The sequence below is a fragment of the Suncus etruscus genome, chromosome 2 (assembly GCF_024139225.1).
Source record: "Suncus etruscus isolate mSunEtr1 chromosome 2, mSunEtr1.pri.cur, whole genome shotgun sequence".
Taxonomy (NCBI): domain Eukaryota; kingdom Metazoa; phylum Chordata; class Mammalia; order Eulipotyphla; family Soricidae; genus Suncus; species Suncus etruscus.
This window is the reverse complement of record NC_064849.1, coordinates 79,125,665-79,143,873: the sequence shown is the minus strand read 5'-3', so window position 1 is coordinate 79,143,873 and position 18,209 is coordinate 79,125,665. Positions and strand designations below refer to the sequence as shown.

Genomic DNA, 18,209 nt, shown 5'->3' with positions numbered 1-18,209 from the left:
AGGATTTTGGGGTCCAATACAGGTATCAAAGACATTTTATTTAAGAAGGGGAATAATAAAAGCAAGAGTTTAATGTTTGTATGTAAATTAGAGATCAAAAGTAGGAGAGTAATTTGTATGTCTTGGCTGTTTGAAATTGGTCAAGTACAGTCAATGAGAATATATACCATCTTTTAAAGAACTAAACAGAAAATTTGTGTAAATTACTTGTAAAATAAGATTTGATAATTATTTGGTATAATTTACAACACAATTCTGCTAATTAGCATATATATATATCAGGAACTATATATTTGGCAATAATTGAATAGCAATCTATATCTGTATGATACAGATACATTTTAATGTCTCATTTTTTAAAAGTCTTGCAAAAGAAAAAATGATATATATGTTTAACGAGGTCATATATGCACACATGTTGATTAACAGTATGCAGAAAAAGTATTAATTATTGAGTCCTGGAAGGAGGTGGGTGGATAATGGTCAGATGGATGGAAAGGCCTTTCTCTGCTGACCTGGGGCCAGCGCCTGCAAGTACCTCCAGCAGGAGGGTCTGAGGGTTCAGGGTAGCCGCGAGGAAAAGACTCACAGCAATCAGGTTTCAGGAGACATGAAGCTTTATTCAAGGCCCTAGCCACCTAGGATAACCTTTTAAGCAGCCTATTTCACCCGCCCTGCCACCGTTTAACATGCTTCTTTTCCCTCCATCCTGCTTCTCTCTCCATCTTTCTTTCTGAATCTCTTTCCATCCATCCTTGAATCTGCTTTACATCCCTGAGGCAATCCTTTCCTATCTACCAAAGACCCCTCCCAGAAATGGGCTGGTCAGATGTCCTTCAGATGTCACCAGACCCCCATCTTCCTGTAGTAATCTTATCTGACAGCCCATTTCTGGGAGGGGTCTTTGGTAGGTAAGGAAAGGATTGCCTCAGGGGCAGAAAGGGGATTGAGAGAGAGATTCAGTGAGAAAGAAGTAGCAAGAGGAGACCTGTCAGAAAGAGGTTAAACTATCAGGGCAGATGATGAGAGCCTGCTTAAAAAGGTTTAAGATTATAGGCCATACATATTGGCTGGGGCATTAATAAAGTTGATGTCTCCTGAAACCTGACTGTGTGTGGATCATTTCCTCATGGTGCGTGGCCCAGGCTGGCCAAGAAAGGCCCCTCCATCCATCTCACCATAATCCACCTCCATCCAGGACTCAATAATTGATATGTTTTTCTACACACAAAGTTAAAGCAACTATGTTTAGCAGATAAAAGAAAACTTGTGCATTTTAAAAACAATAGATATTGCTCATAAAGTTAATATGAAAGTTATATCTGGTTAACAGACCATGAATACATGTACTGTTAATAAGCATACTGCACATAAACAAATTAAATGAACTCTAAGGATCCTTTCAAATATACAGGTGTCAGTTTATTTGTACACACATTTCTCTAGGAACTTAACAAATTCAATTTATATGTAATATATAATGTTTTATGTTTACATTAAGAGGCCATGAAACTTAATTCCTCCACAGGGAAAATGTTTCAGCAAAGGAGCAAAGCTCTCTAACGAAATATTTTTTCTGTTTATAAATATATTCTGCCTTTTCCTTGGAAGTATGTAATTCAAAATGACAGCACAGTCAAAAAAAAAAAAAAGAAGTAGAAGAAAGAGAAAAGATTTTGACAAAAAAGGCATGTAAAATTTCAAGGAGACTGATATTTTATTCATGCAAAATCTAAGATTCCTTTTCTTTCTCATGATTCAAAAATATCTGTCATCTATTATAGCTCCAGACTATAGTTCAAATATGCCTGCATCAAAACCAGAAAGTAATTTGATCACGCAATCTACTTGCTACATACATTATACCTTCTCATTGTTCTGTTTATGAGTGGTGACAATTCTGAACATCTTGCTGTAACTTTATTGCATGTATATTCTTAAAATATGGTTTTATAGTGGCAGGTAAAGGATAATTTCACATATTATGCTAAATAAGAAGGAAATAGTACTTCAGAGATAAAAAAATTGTCATTTAACTTTCTTTGTCCTGGGAAAGTTGTTTAGTATCTCTAAGCAAATTATTTCATTGGAGCAAGAGAAAACTTCAAAACTTTCTTATTCTCTAATTTCCCTTTCATATTTCTTTGTGATCTGTCTATGGCACAGCATGTAAATGTTCTGAAAGCCCCACTGAACCCTTGCCAACTTTCCAAGAGTGTAACATGTAGTTATCCTTGACCTACAGATTCAACCTTGAATTAAAGGAAAATTTGGTTCAGTGAGATGGGAGCACATGACATCATGGTTACTTAATACTTTACTCTTTCTGTGACTATGTCTATGTCTGCCTCTGTGCCTCTCTCTGTCTCTGTCTCTCTTGATACTTTACATTCCCTTGGACCTTTCCTGTTTGTCTTAGTTTGTGTCCAAATTTCACATGCTATTATTTTTTTTATCTATACCCACAGTGGAAAGTGGTCTCTTTCCACTGGCTAAATTTTACATTCTTTTTCTGAAAAACCCTATGATCAGCCTTGTGAATTAGCTTATTAACATTAATTAGGAATACCTCTGCTCTCCAGACAGAGCAATCTCCAATGCCAGAAATATAAATCAAAACAAAATACATGATGTTCTTCCTGACTATGGTCTTTATTTGGCAAAATGCACTGTCACACAGAAATAGTAAAAAAAAAGTTTTTATATTAGGAATAGAAGCTTTATAACTCCCATATATGAAGAATCAAACATGTTATATCCTTATTGTTTCAATGGTATATTTTCTATCTCTCTTAAAAAAATAAAAATGCTGTGATAACACATTGGGTATTATAAGTTATATTTTATTCTAGTCTTTCGTCATAAGATAATGTTAATTTATAGATATTAATCTAGATATTAATCAAAATATTCCACTCTTTTATTTATTTATTTTTTTGGTTTTTGGGTCACACCTGTTTGACGCTCAGGGGCTACTCCTGGCTATGCACTCAGATATCGCCCCTGGCTTGGGGGACCATATGGGACTCCGGGGGATCGAACCGCTGTCCATCCTATGCTAGCGCTTGCAAGGCAGATACCTATACCTCTAGTGCCACCTTCCCGGCCCCAAAACATTCCACTCTTTATCTTACTGATCAGCTAGTAAAAGTAAGTTTATAATAATAAATAGATTAGTGATTTTTATAAAGATGGCATGCTAATAAAATATAGAAAACCAGAAAACTATTGGAATAAAAAGTCTACTTGCATGTTCTCAGACTTTATATTTGAATAAATATACATTTGTTCTGGATTTTTTAATTCTTTATACAAAATAATATTTAATAATCTTTAAGTTTCTTGTTAAATATTGATAGAAGCATTCAGTTGTGTAGTCTAATGCCTAGGACCACTGAAATCATTCTTAAAAATATAAAGAAAATCGACAGATACTGAATGGTATTAAATGTAATACTGCAAAGGAAAACTAGATGTAACCCAAGTGAGAAGTACTCATTTTCGGTAAGTAACAGAGAGTTACAGAGAAGATACAGGTGTGAATCAGCCTATTATCATAGAAACTAGCAATTTTCACCTGTTGTAAAACTAAAACAAAATAGACTGAAATCAGGTAAATAGCATCACAGTAGTTTCATCAATACACACATACTTATAAAAATAATTTAGCACATAATTGCTAAAGCCAAGGCAGATTCCTTATGCAAATTATGTAGCATAGCAAATGGAACATAAATATAAATGTTATAAATGTGCCTTAAAATCTTTCATAATCTGTATTTAGTTCACAACTAATAAGAAGTGTGCACCTATTTGCAAGTTATGTGAATATTTTTAATAAAAATCAATAGCAAAAGGCTCATTGTTCTATTATCTTAAAATCTTTCATAATCTGTATTTAGTTCACAACTAATAAGAAGTGTGCACCATTTTGCAAGTTATGTGATTATTTTTCAATGAAAATCAATAGCAAAAGGCTCATCGTTCTATTATTGACTCACATGTTATTTGTTAAAATGTTATTATGGTACAATAATATAATCTAAGAGAAAACTTCTCAACATATCTAAGTGAACTTTTGCTTCCTAATAACTATAAGTGAGAAAATTAAAGTGAATTTCTAAAAGAAATGTTGATTACACTGCACTGATTTAACTTAACTAGAAAAACATACTTTTGGGGAATCGAGGTGGATTGTCATTGACGTCAGTGAGGGTGATGTTCACGATGGTGGTTCCAGCCAGCCCTCCCAGTTGTCCGCCCATATCCTTAGCTTGAATGAGGACTTGATATTGTTCTTTGACTTCCCGGTCCATGTTTGGCAAAGCTGTTCTAATAACACCTTGAGAGGGGATTAAAGATAAATGTCACACACATGCCTCCCAAAACTAAAACGTCAACCACAAGAAATAATTCGACCTAGGTGCACTAACAAAGGCATGCTAATAAAAAAATATACCCTTTAAAAATGAAAAACACCCAAATTATACAATGGGTAAGAGATTCTTCCAAATTATACAATAGCTAAAATAATTCTTAATATAGTGTTGTAATTGATATTGTTATCATCAACATGCTATGGATTCCTATGAAGTATGGTGAAACGACAAAGCATCAACTCCAAAGATCATTATCTAACCAGGTTAGCATAATTTAGAAAACATAAAACTAACTAAAAAATAAAATACTGCCATAGATTTAAAATATGTACGCTAAAATACATGTGGCTATAATTAGAGGGACAATTCTAAAAAAGCTTTTTCACTTTTTAGAAAACTATTATATTTTATAAACATGATTACAATTTTATATGCTTTATATTGTCTTTAGAATTATTCATTTTCTAGGACAATGCCGAACATTTAGAACATAGTTTATAAAATAACTCAGTAATTGGGTTATTGGATGAATAAATTGATATGTGCATATCCTGTTCATTTATTGGTCTTTTGAATTATTGAAACACTTTATATTATTCATTAAGATGACTGAAATTTTCATTCTGTGGCAAGCCATATTATGCAAAAATTTTATAGTAAATTCCAATCTTACCTATTAGTTTTGAAGACAGAATGTAAAACATTTTAATCTTAAATCAATTAATCTTTGGGCTGTTTTTCAAATATCATAGCATAAATGAATACCAAAAATATCAACACACAGTTTAAAAACACAATTCACTTGATTATACAATCCTGATTTTCCTCTGCCACCACTATCTACTTATCCAATTTACCTTGGTATGTGATTCCCACATCTACAATCCAACCATTTTTCTGACTCTTTATAGAAAAGGAATATTAATATTGAACTCTATTTTTGCTATTGTTTATTCATTAACTAGGTACTAATATCCTTTAATTTAATATGTTTTTACTCTTTACAGAGTGATTCCTTTAATCTCTTTTGTTTTGTCTTGCTTAGTTTTTGAGTTACACCCAGTGATGCTCAGGTATTACTCCTGGGGTCTGCCCTCAGGAATCACATTGGGCTGTGCTCAGGGGACTTTATGGAGTTCTGGAGATCAAATCTGGGACAGCCACACACACACACACACACACACATACACACACACACACACACAAGCACGCACCTTCTCCACTATTTTGTTTCTCTAACTCTCCTTCATACTTATTAACAGATATTTTTATTGATGATTCATCCTACATGTTTTTCACTATACAATTTTTAGGTTTGCTTTTTTTAAACTTTACACCTAAAAATTTTATTCTTTTAATAATTACAGTTGAGATTAATGTGTGGTTATATTCATATGTTTTATTACACTATTTCAACCATATTTTTCTATTCATTTTCACTATTAAAATATCTAAGATAAAAACAGTTATGTATTATACATATATATGAATATACATGATCCCTATTTTATTCAATCCATTTTAAAAATAAATATTCTCAATATAAAATTTGTTCTATGTAAAGTTTATATAAATTATTCATTTATATAAAGCATTTCATAGAATTAGAATAAGTTCAAATATCATTATCAAAGTTATAAAAAGACTATCTTTTTCTGGATATCTTTTATAGTTTTCAGCAGCTATACTGCATCCTGCTCCATGTTTGGTGACCTCTCTTCTGCTTCTTAATTTAGTACAATACTTCTGCATTGAAAGAACACATGGTAGAATTTCATTAGAGAACAGTGCTGATAAGCAATTTCAAAGAAAATATAGGCTGGTAAAAATATGGTTTGTTTCCTCTTGCCCATCATTGTTTCGATTTAAGAACATCTGAGTTAGGAAAATAAAATGGGAAATTTGTAGATGTTTTTAGCTTCTTATCAAATAAAGTTCTGGAGAAAAGCAAATCTTTAAACTTTATGGTCTTTTGAGAAAGCTTGATAGGGGCTTATTTTTAAAAAGTTACTTTTATAGTCACCTATTGTTTACTAACTATTCAGAAATTAAACTTTTTAAAATGCACTTTGACCTTCAGAAAGCTTCAAAAGGTTTGGGTCTAATTGCCTCCCAAGAAAAAAGCAGACAAGATATTAATGCTGCATTTTGTGCCTTCAATATTTGGGCTTAGAATCATCATCTGAGCATTTGTACCTTTCAGTATTTATTTATGTAAATATACTGACAATAATTACTGGTTGATAAAACTAAAATAGAAACAAAATATGGATTTTGTAGAAAAATATTTATATTCTTCCATTGTTACCTTAAATTTATTTTAAGTAAATTTCATTTATTTAAAAATGCTTATCAAGTTACCTAATTTTATTATGACTTGGATATCCTATTCTTGAGAAAAGTTTCAGAATATGTAATCAAGAGAGTTTGAATAAAAGTAAGAATAAAATAATCTCGATTCCATTTTCATTTATTTTAATGAAAATATATGGTTGAGGTCTTTATATATTTAAAATTATATATAAAATTTATATGAATGATGCTGGATACACTCTTCCTTTATAATGAGTTAAGGTTATACATAACCCTTAATATATGTCTTTGAGCTACTTTTCAAAAAATGTGTTAAGTCTCTGATGAGGAAAATTTGAGATGAAAATAAGTTGACAGATTGGGATAAAAGCATTGCATGTGATAATTCAAAGTTATGTGTTTTACAGGAGCTACTTCTTGAAATAAGGGTGAATTGCAGGATTGATCAAAAGACAATATATTTTGTTAGCATCTATTCTAAAGTAATAGTTTTATTATCTCATGTAGTTTTGGAATAGAAGGTAAATGGTGAAAACTTGTATTTGCTATTAAATTTCACATTACAGATTTTATAGAATCCTCTTTTATTTCTTGTTCTCTCTTATTACTTGGCAGGCGATTACTATGTTTTAGAAGTCATGTATTTCTGTGATGAAATGATATTGACCATTAAACTAAACTAACCAATCAATATATAGATAAAAGTGTATTGGCATTGTAGTGGCAACAAAAATGGGTGGTTCACTAGCTAGTGTAAAAACACCACTGAGGTAGAAGGGAAACTGTGTGTGACTTATGTTACCCATATAAAACTTTATGCAGTAAACTGAAGCAATAACACAGCGGGTAAGGCATATACCTTACATACAGCTCACCAGGTTGATCTCCAGCATCCCAACTGGCCCCTAAGCTTTTCAGGAGCTATTTCTGAGTGCAGAGTTGGGTGGGTACCGCCATGTGTGTCCCAAAAACAAACCAAAAATAAAAAAAACCCAAACAAAATAAAAAATAAAACCATATGCATAAATGCCCTTTTCAAGAAGGATTTTTGGAGACCCTTGAGAAGAGATGAGCCAATGAATCTTGCTACACAGACTGACCGTTCTGGTAATCAAATGAGAAATTTTTTGAGGCATATAGCTCAGAAGCAGAAGGTTCACAAGCTTGGACCACTCCATGAGCTTGGAACACCAACTAGAAGTTTTGGTAAGATTATATAGGCTTTGAGCACATTTGCAAACACACTGAGTAAGTTGTGGATTAACTATTCTTGAGTCAAAAGAAAGTATAGATAGCTATAGAAGCAAAACACGAAGTTATAGCAACCCATGTTACCCTGACTACATCCTGTTTCTTTTAAGTGAAAGAAAAAGCATTAAACTTACTATACAACATATTTCACTCTTTTGTTCATATCCCTAGATCTTACTTACAGTTGATTCCTAGTTCCAGAGTTGACTCCTATTTTTATTATTTTCTATTTCCTACACAACCAAACACATTTCATCTGATGTCTCTGAACAGACAGCTGTGAGGATTCTCCAGGCTCCCTCTGTTTTCTGTTAAATCTTTTTATTGATCTTATGTCAGTGGTCCCAGTCCAACAATTTGGCTGTTAACAAAACGTTATACTTACAATTGTTGTAATGTGGACTAGTTTGATAAAATTTTATAATAAAATGCTATCAACTTGTTTTAAAATGAAATAGTCCCATTAAAGGTAGAAGTTGATGGAGAGAAGTTGACACTAGCTTTGGTATTGATGCCTATAACTTAAATGTGAAACACTGCAAATAATATTGTCTTGATTAAAAATTAAATAAAGGCAAAGCCAACATTTAAGAGCTTGACCTCATATTACATCTACCAGTTCCAGCCACAGGTCCCATTTTGGGTGGTTTCTTTTATTTGAGTTAATTTTTTTTAAATATCATTGGTGGAAGGCAAAGTTTCATATGTTTTAGGAGTTCAAAATCACCGCACCATCTTTCCACCAAAGAACCATTTTATTCTATCCAACAGTGTCTACTGCTGGTCACTCAATGCACAGTTGAATTGTCCTCAGGCTCTTGTTACTTCAAACTCTAGTGTGCATATTTGCCATTGCATGATGTTCTTGTTTATTATTTTCAGTTATCCTAAAGTCTGCTCTTAACTTCATAAAAAGCTATTTTATTACACAAATCTCAAAATTTTCAATCAAGTGGCATGTTTCCATTCAGAGATGATAATTGATAGACCTGAAATGCAAAACTCTGTATGGAACTTGTATTTATGGGCTTCATACAAAGAGATGTGGAGATCTCAAAGTACTTACACAATTATTTCAGATGGTGATTTGTGTGGTGAGGATGATTAGATCATGTCAGTAAACTACTCACTAAGAAAACTTTTTATGCTGAAATCTCAGTGAATTTGAGGCAGCAAATCTGGAAAGAATACAAGGTGAAGCATTCCAGAAGGAAAAAATAGAAAGTCACTAATCCATCAGCACGTACTAGAAAAAAAAATCAGCATATGTATGCTATTCTATATAGCAAGTATGCTCTCTATTAGGTTCACGGAAGATATAAAAGCATAATGACTTTTAAGATGAATAAACCATATTTCAAAAATTTTTGAAAGTTATCACTTCTGGATATCACAAAAACTGGAGTCTTCTCTACTTAGTGACTCTCGGGAATACAGCTACAAATTTAGGGATGGTCTGGCCTAATCCCTAATATGTCTCAAATATCCATCTGAATCTCATTCTAACCAGAGCAAACAGGCAAGAAAAGAGAAATAAACAAAAGCCATCAAAATTATTAAAATAAATAAGTAAAGTCTTTGTTTTTGGGAGAACCCATCTCATGTCTCTGACCTTAGGGGTAAGGCCTTGCACGCATAAGGAACTGTTTGCATGTGTGGAACAAAACCTAATCTCCACCTACAAGGAGAAAATTGTATTACCCTCTTGACTTTCTCTCCAGCTGTGATCACTTGCTTTTTACGATCTATTATATTTTTATTTTAATCTAATTTATTTTGGGCTTTTGGGTTACACCTGGAGTTGGGAGGCTACTCTCAGCTTTTTGTGATCAGGTTTATTTCTGGAGGTGCTCAGGGGACAATGCAGGGTCAGGGCTTAAATCTGGGTCAGCAGCAGGCAAAACCCAATGTCAGCCCTACCTCCAGAAGATGATTTTATATGAATAAAGTTTTAGGAATCCCAACAAAAATAAAAAATGCAAACAAAACAATTAATCACTACTTTTAATAAATACACAAGACACAATATAGATGCACAGGACATTTTTTCTGTACACTAACAAAAACATATTTAAAAAAGGAAAACATAATACTACTGATTTGTCCATAAAATAAAATAGTTAAGGATACATGGTTATATAGAAAGTATTTATGTTATTAAAATCACCATATAATCCAAACCCAATGATTCAAAACTATCTCTAATAGCATTTCTATGGAACATTATTATATAGTTATAGAAACACCATCCTAAACCTATGTAAAGAGAGCACCCAGACAGCAAAATCAATCACCGATAACATAAGAAAATTCATTAAATAAAAATAGGAAATTAGGAGAATAAAAATTCCTAATTTGAAAATATATAAAGATGCTATATTAATCCAAATTGCACTCTTCTGATAACAAATAGTCACACAAATCAATAGATTTGAGAGACCACAAATAACTCTTGATATAAACTTTCAACTCGTAATTGAACAGGAAAACAATAATATTCAATGGTGAATGAAAGTCTCTTCCAAATTTGGTGCTACAAAAGTGTATGGCCACACAAAACTTATTAAATAGTATTTTAATTTTCTATTACTCATTAATATTAGATCAAAGTTTGGACTTAACTACAAGGAAGTCTAATTCTCTTTTTAAAAAAGAATAGGACAAAAGCCCTGATGATAGTCTTTAAAATATCATGACAAAAGCACAAATAATAAAAAACAAATTTAAGAAAACAGATTTTGTCAAATTCAATATTTTCTGCACAACAAACAAAACTGCTCAGGAAAATTAAAATGAAATTAAACAATAAAAAATGTTAAAAAAAAAAAAGACACAAATGGGAGAAAGACAAGGACATATAAATGTTGGTCAAGAGGAAGAGGCGAGAGAAGTTTGTCAGAAGACAGAACTAGAATGATCTTTTTCAAGAGTGAGCTATAAAAAAAGATATAAATGAAATAAAAAGTGGCCAAAGGTAACAGACCATAAGGACTAGTCTACAGAACTAAGCTTGCCACTGAGGAGGAGTGTGATTTGAGGAAGAGGGCCTGAGTCAATGGTGAAATCAAATGGCATAAGCCCTATTATTAGCAGTATTGTAAATCATGATGCCTCAAATGAAATATATTTTTCTTAAAGATTTAAATAATTGTTTAAGAGTTATAAAATTAATATTTTGATATAAAATCAGAAAACAATTGTACAAAAAGACTCAATATAGATAGTTATCAGAATAAAGTAAAAATAAATATTATATACAATCTCACACTTTTTGAAATTACAGTCATCAATAAAGACAAGAGTGGATGGAGTAGTAACTAAAAGAGGACTCAGCTTTGCAAGCAGGAATCCCAATTTAATCTGCACCTCTGTAAAATCCCTTGGTCACTGCCTGATGCAAGCTTTCTGAGGTCAGAGCAGGGAGTAGCCTCTGAGAACATTGAATATGACTACAAATCACATACTAACATAAAAAGATAAATTGTAAGTGTTGAGGGGAATATGGGTGAAAGTGAAGCCTCTGTATTTTTGAAAAATATATAAATTTTATAGTCACTGTATTCATGCAAATATTGATGCAAATATGCAAACACATATTTATGCAAAACTTTTGTAAATGTAACTATCATACATATAATAATTGAACTTTTAGATGATACTAAATAAAAAACTAAAGGAGATGAAATAAATTTTTGGAAGTATAAATGTGCTTCTATTTTTATTACAACATTATTCACAGCAAGAAGGATATGGATAGAGCCTGCTTATCAAAAATCAATAAATAAAATAAAAGAATGCATTGCATATATTACATAAATATCTCTTTATATTATATAATGTTAATAACTGTTATATAGTATATTATTAAGTAACTTATTAATTTCACATTTATTTTGTTGGTTTTTAATTTAGCTTCTGTGAGATAACTAGTGACATAAAGATGCCAGATATAAAACAATTAAACAATATTAGATAAAAACATTAACATACATAATTTATCATATGTAAAATAAACATATTTAAAGATAAAATATCATCTAAAATATGTGCAGTAATTTTTGTCACTGTTCAGAAAATTACATACAAATTAGCTTCAAATAAGATGACATTTTTAGTACATATTTTTATATTATTTTTGATTATATATCAGAGTAAATTAAGTTATATTTTATATGATGAATTTTTTTCTACAACTTAAGAGTTCAGTGATGTCAAATGCTGATTATGTCCTTATTAGTAAGAATTTGAAGTAATAAAGATGTATTTAATGTACAAGTCTATTATGTTATCTAATTTACTAAAAAAGTAAATTATTAAAAAGTCATAATTTTAACTTGAAGTAATGATAAAGTTTGTTTAAATTTCACAGTTAAACTGCAAAAAAACATTTTGATGCAAAGAATTAAAATTATATAAATTTGCATATACCCCAAGAACCCAAATACTCTGTTCAGAAAATATATGTTTGTTATGCCATTTGCAATATTCATAATCTGGAAAATAATCACTGACCTAATTACAGATGACTGGAAAAAACCTATGGTACTATTTATATGAGGAGTACTATTCAGCTATAAATAAAGATGAAACTGTGTAATTTGCTGGTCTGTATATAGATTTGACAGAGTATTATACTGAGTAAAATTAGTCAGAAGAAAGACACTGAAAATTATACAACTATATTTAGAAAATAGCCTCAATCTAAGAAATGGTTTTCAGTAAAAAGTTTACCATGGATGAAGGGAAATGGGGAAGTGGGGAAGGATAGTGGATTTTTTTTTATGGAATTGAAATAAAGAACTAAATAAAACCATTTAAATATCTAAAATAAAACTTTGAAAATAAATATAAAGAAAATAAAATAATTTTTGTTTGTTTATTTGTTTTTACTTTGTTTTGGGGGCCTCACCCGGCAGTGCTCAGGGGTTACTCTTGGCTCTGCAATCAGAAATCACTCCTGGCAGTCTCAGGAGACCATATAGGATGCCGGAATTGAACTCAGGTCAGCCATGTGCAAGGTAAATACCCTACCTGCTATGCTATAGCTCTGGTACACAAAAAATATAAATATAAAGAGTATATATTTAGACATAAATATATATTTATATTATATACATATTTCTATGTAAATATAAAAATATTTGTGAGCCCCCTTGTGTTAAAAATAGCATGTAAATTAATATACATTTATTTAAATAAATGTATTTAAATGTTGAATGAATCAATTTAATGAGTAACAAATTAATATATATTAGCTTTGTATTAATTTCAAATATGAAATGAATTTTTTAAAAAAATTAGCACAGATATTCTTGCAGTAATAATTTTCAGACACAAAAGAGAAAAGAGCTGGAAGTTCCAGCTCACCTCAGGAAGCTCACCAGAAAGAGTGATGAGTTTAGTTAGAGAAATAACTACATTTTGAACTGTCCTAATAATGAGAATGTATGAGGGAAATGGAGAACCTGTTTAGAGTACAGGCAGGGGTCGGGTGGGGAGGAGGGAGACTTGGGACATTGGTGATGGGAATGTTGCACTGGTAATGGGTGGTGTTCTTTACATGACTGAAACCCAAACACAATCATGTATGTAATCAAGGTGTTTAAATAAAAAAAATTAGCACATACTTAAACAATAATAACAAAGTTATTGTATTTATCATGCCCAATGAATACATGATTGTTGCCAATAATACATTTCAAATATAAAGAGTTATCTAGTAATGTTCAGTAGGAATCAAATATAGAAACTCTGAACTACCTATGACAGTTAATTACCTACTAACTAAACTCTTTCTACCTATGACAGTCTATATTTAATAGTAATGGCTAATAGTGATGGCTAACCTTTTGAGCCCAAGTGCCCTAACTGCCGCACAAAACCGTAGAATTTCCTCAAAGCGCCAGCACGTCAATTAAACATTAATAACAAGATTTTAGTATCTAAAATAATTTTATAAAATTTATAAATGTATTAATTGCGGACCTTCCCGAGTGCCAGCTGCAAGGCCTTTGCGTGCCACAGCTGGCACGTGTGCCAGAGATTTGCCATCGCTCATGTGACTCATGTAAATTGAATTCTTTTTTTTCTTCAGTTTTAGGGTCACACCCAGCAGCGCTCAGGGGTTACTCCTGGCTCTATGCTCAGAAATTGCCCGTGGCAGACAGAGGGGACCATATGGGATGCCAGGATTCGAACCACCGTCCTTCTGCATGAAAGGCAAACACCTTACCTCCATGCTATCTTTCCAGCCCCGTAAATTGAATTCTCAAGTAACACAGTTTACATGAGTTACTTGCTTACTAAAATGTCTTTTTTTTCTTAAACTCATCTATTTTGACAGTCTAATACTACTACCAAATATCACATCAGAGAATTTTATCCTATAAAATTGATTAAAATCTTCTGATTAATGATCACACTATAATAAAGATTTATTGAGAATTTACTTGATTCAAGTTAGTTCCCCAGTGCCTAAATAAACTGACAGGCCAATGAATATAAAGAAATGTACTTCAAAGGAGTTCATCTGATTTATCATCACTTGTTGATCACTTGGTCATCTGCCTGAACAATTTTAGTCTCGTGAAGCTCACAATCTGAAGAGATATCTTCTTATTTAAAGAGAAACACTACCATTTAAAAAAAATATGAAACCAAAAGTCTTTCTTGATGCATCTTAGTTATTGTGTGACTTTTCCTCTCAGCACACAATACAGCTAGCTACTCTCCTGAATGACAGCACTACAATTTCCTAAAGGCATGTATCACATCCCCCCAGAGCATTTTTCTTTCGTTCTTAGTTCTAGCTGCGTTGATGTGTGCATTTCAAGATTGCTAAAATAAGGCAACTAGAGCTTCTCACTGATTTCGTTTGAAGTGTGACATTGAAAAACACAAAGGACTATCGCCTGCTTGCAAGTTTTGGGATAGAAATCTCTCTATATTTGTGAAATGTGAGCCATTGTCTGCATATTATTTTTGTGATGTAAACTTCTATAAATGTGTATAATTTTATTAGTAGGTACTATTGCATTAATTATTGAGTCCTAGTGTGGTTGGATAGAGGGTGAGGCCTTTCTTTGCCTGGCCTGGCACCTGCAGCCCCTTTGGCCCTCAAGTCTGTGGGTTCAGGATAAAAAAATGATCCACAGCAGTCAGATTAAGTTTCAGGAGAAATACAGCTTTTATTACAAGGCCCTAACCTCCCTGTGCATATTCCTCACATGTCTTTTAAGCTTTTTCCTGCTCCTGCATTCACCCTGTCTCTCCTCTCTCCTTGCTCCATATCTCTCTCCCTTGCTGCATCTGCCTCTCACCCCTTCCCCCACCCCCCGACCTTTAATTAGCAACCACACACCTCTCCCATCTCTGGGAGGGTCTCACCATTCAGGAAAGATAGGCAAGAAGTTCGGGAAGGGGTAGCAGATACAACGTGAGTTTAATATATATGTTAGATGTATTCCTGATACATCTTTACTTCGTTCTTATCTAATTCTCACTATTATTTTCCTTGCTTTTTTATGTGCCTAATCAGCCAATGCAAACTGTACTAAAGGAGTGTCCACTTTGTGTAGATAATAATTTATTTTGTCCTTGTAGAATGATGTTCTCCTATCTTTCACATTTATCAGAGGTTTTTATAAATCTTAAATATCCTACTTGAATTTAATATTGAAAGAATTTTCACTCCATTGAACATTGTAAATATTTATATAGTACTATAAAACATTAAACTAAAATATAAATTCTGACTCATGCTTTAATTTTATTATGGGGTTGAAAACACCAACACATTTTTTAAATATCTAGAATAGTAAATGCCATCTAACATATGGTAAATATTTCACGTAGGTCAGAGACTTGAATACTTTAATCAATGAATTAAATTTAATCAATGGAAACAAAGAGCAAAAGTCTCAATAATGTCATTTTTCTCAATAGCTTTTACCAGACTTTCCTAAACAAAATCTTGAATAAGATGACTGAACATGTTTAATGAAAGAGTAAATCACAAATAAGGCTACAGTGTTATAGATAACCATACACTCACTTTTCTAAATTAAATATAATACATATATAAATATATGGTATAGAAATTTATAAAAGATGGGGCTGGAGAGATAGCATGGAGGTAAGGCATTTGCCTCTCATGCAAAAGGTCAGTGGTTAAAATCCCGGCATCCCATATGGTCCCCTCAGCTTTCCAGGAGCGATTTCTGAGCATAGAACCAGAAGTAACCCCTGCGTACTGCCATGTGTGACCAAAAAAAAAAAAAAAGAAATTTATAAAAGATAAATTTTTGGAGCTATACAAATACCAAGCATCACAAACCAGGCTTAATAAAGTTTATAAGACACAGAGAGGGTAATTTCTTTTTTTCTTTTTTTCCACACCTGGAGACTCTCAGGGGTTACTCTTGGCTCTGTGCTCAGAAGTTGTTCCTGGCTCTAGGGACTATATGAGATGTCGAGAATCAAATCCATGTCCATCCTGGGTCAGATGTGTGCAAGGCAATTGCCCTACCTCTGTGCTATCACTCCGGCCCTGTCATTTCTTAATAATAAGAAAAATATGTGCCTCAAAGAAATCATACTGCTAAGCATGTATGCATTTAATGAGAGGTCAGCAAACTATTTAAAACAACTTCTAATAAAACAGAAGAAAGACATTACTAGCAATATAGTAGTAGTTGAAGACTACCATTATTAAGACTCACAAAGATACTCTTGAAAGGTTTGAAAGAATTTATTAGTAAATCCATCCGGGCCTGGGCTTTTCTTTTTGGGCAGATGTTTGATTACAGTTTCAATTTCCTCAATAGTGATGGGGGTGTTTAGTTATGCTACATCCTCCTTACTTAACTGTGGAAGGTTATAAGTGTCCAAGAATTTATCCATTTCTTCTAGGTTCTCATGTTTAGTAGCATAAAGTTTCTCAAAGTAGTCTCTGATTACTCTTTGGATCGCTGCAATATCTGTCGTGATCTCCCCCTTTTCATTTCTTTTTTTTCGAGGCACACACCATTCTGGCTAAGCGCTCAGAAATTGCCCCTGGCTTGGGTGGACCATACTGGAACCAGGGGGATCGAATCCTTGGCTAGAGCTTGCAAGGGAGACACCTTACCTCTAGCGCCACCTCGCCGCCCCTCCCCTTTTCATTTCTAATACGGGTTATCAAGTTTCTCTCTCTTTCTTTGTGAGATTTGCCAATGGTTTATCAATCTTGGTTATTTTTTCAAACAACCATCTTCTGCTTTTGTTGATCTTCCAGATTGTTCTTTGTTTTCCACTTCATTGATTTCTGCTTTCAGTTTTGTTATTTTCTTCTGTATCCCTATTTTTGGTTTCTTTTGTTGGTCATTTTCTAATTATATGAGCTTCGTCATTAAGTTATTCAGGCATGCCCCTTCTTCCTTCCTGTTGTGTGCTTGTAAAGCTATAAATTTTCCTCTCAGGACTGCTTTTGCTGTGTCATATGGATTCTGGCAGTTTGCATCTTCATTATCATTTGTTTCCAGGAAAGATTTGATTTCCTCTTTGATTTTATCTCAGACCCACTGGTTGTTCTGTAGCAGGGTGTTTAATTTCCAATTGTTAAAGTTTTTCTTCTGTGTGGCTTTGAAGTTCACATCTAATTTCAGAGACTTGTGGTCAGCAAAGGTAGCCTGCAAGATTTCTATCCTCTTGATTTTATGAATGTATGTTTTATGTGTCAGCATGTAGTCTATCCTGGAGAATGACCAGTGTACACTGGAGAAGAATGTGTATCCAGGTTTTTTGGAGTGGAGTGTTCTGTATATATCTAGACATCTTTCTTCCATTACTCTTTTCAGGGCTAGTATGTTTTTGTTGGGTTTCAGTCTGGTTGAACTATCAAGTGTTGACAGGGCCGTGTTGAGATCTCCCACAATTATTGTGTTATTATTGATGTCTTCTTTCAGATTTGTCAGTTATTGTATTAGATAATTTGACGGTCTCTCATTGGGTGCATATATGTTTAATAATCTGATTTCTTCCTGTTGCACATATCCCTTGATTAGTACATACCAATCCTAGCCAGGATCTTCCATGAAATTGAAAAAACAGGAACACTCCCAAACAGCTTTTATAAAGCCAATATCACATTGATACCAAACCAGACAGAAATGCTGCCAAAAAAGAAAATTACAGACCAATATCCCTGATGAATGCAGATGCAAGGATCTTCAACAAAATTCTGGCAAATAGGATCCAATGCATCATTAAGAAGATCATACACTACGA

At 32.8% G+C, this 18,209-nt stretch overlaps 1 protein-coding gene across 1 annotated transcript in view; it reads right to left on the bottom strand.

The window, feature by feature from the left end:
• The window catches only part of CDH12 (cadherin 12), a 1,029,254-nt gene that overhangs the window by 78,055 nt on the left and 932,990 nt on the right, over positions 1-18,209 (bottom strand). Inside the window, exon 7 of the mRNA XM_049768382.1 lies at positions 4,175-4,342. Within this exon, the coding sequence (XP_049624339.1) occupies positions 4,175-4,342 (168 nt within the window). The remainder of the gene's footprint in view (positions 1-4,174; positions 4,343-18,209) is intronic.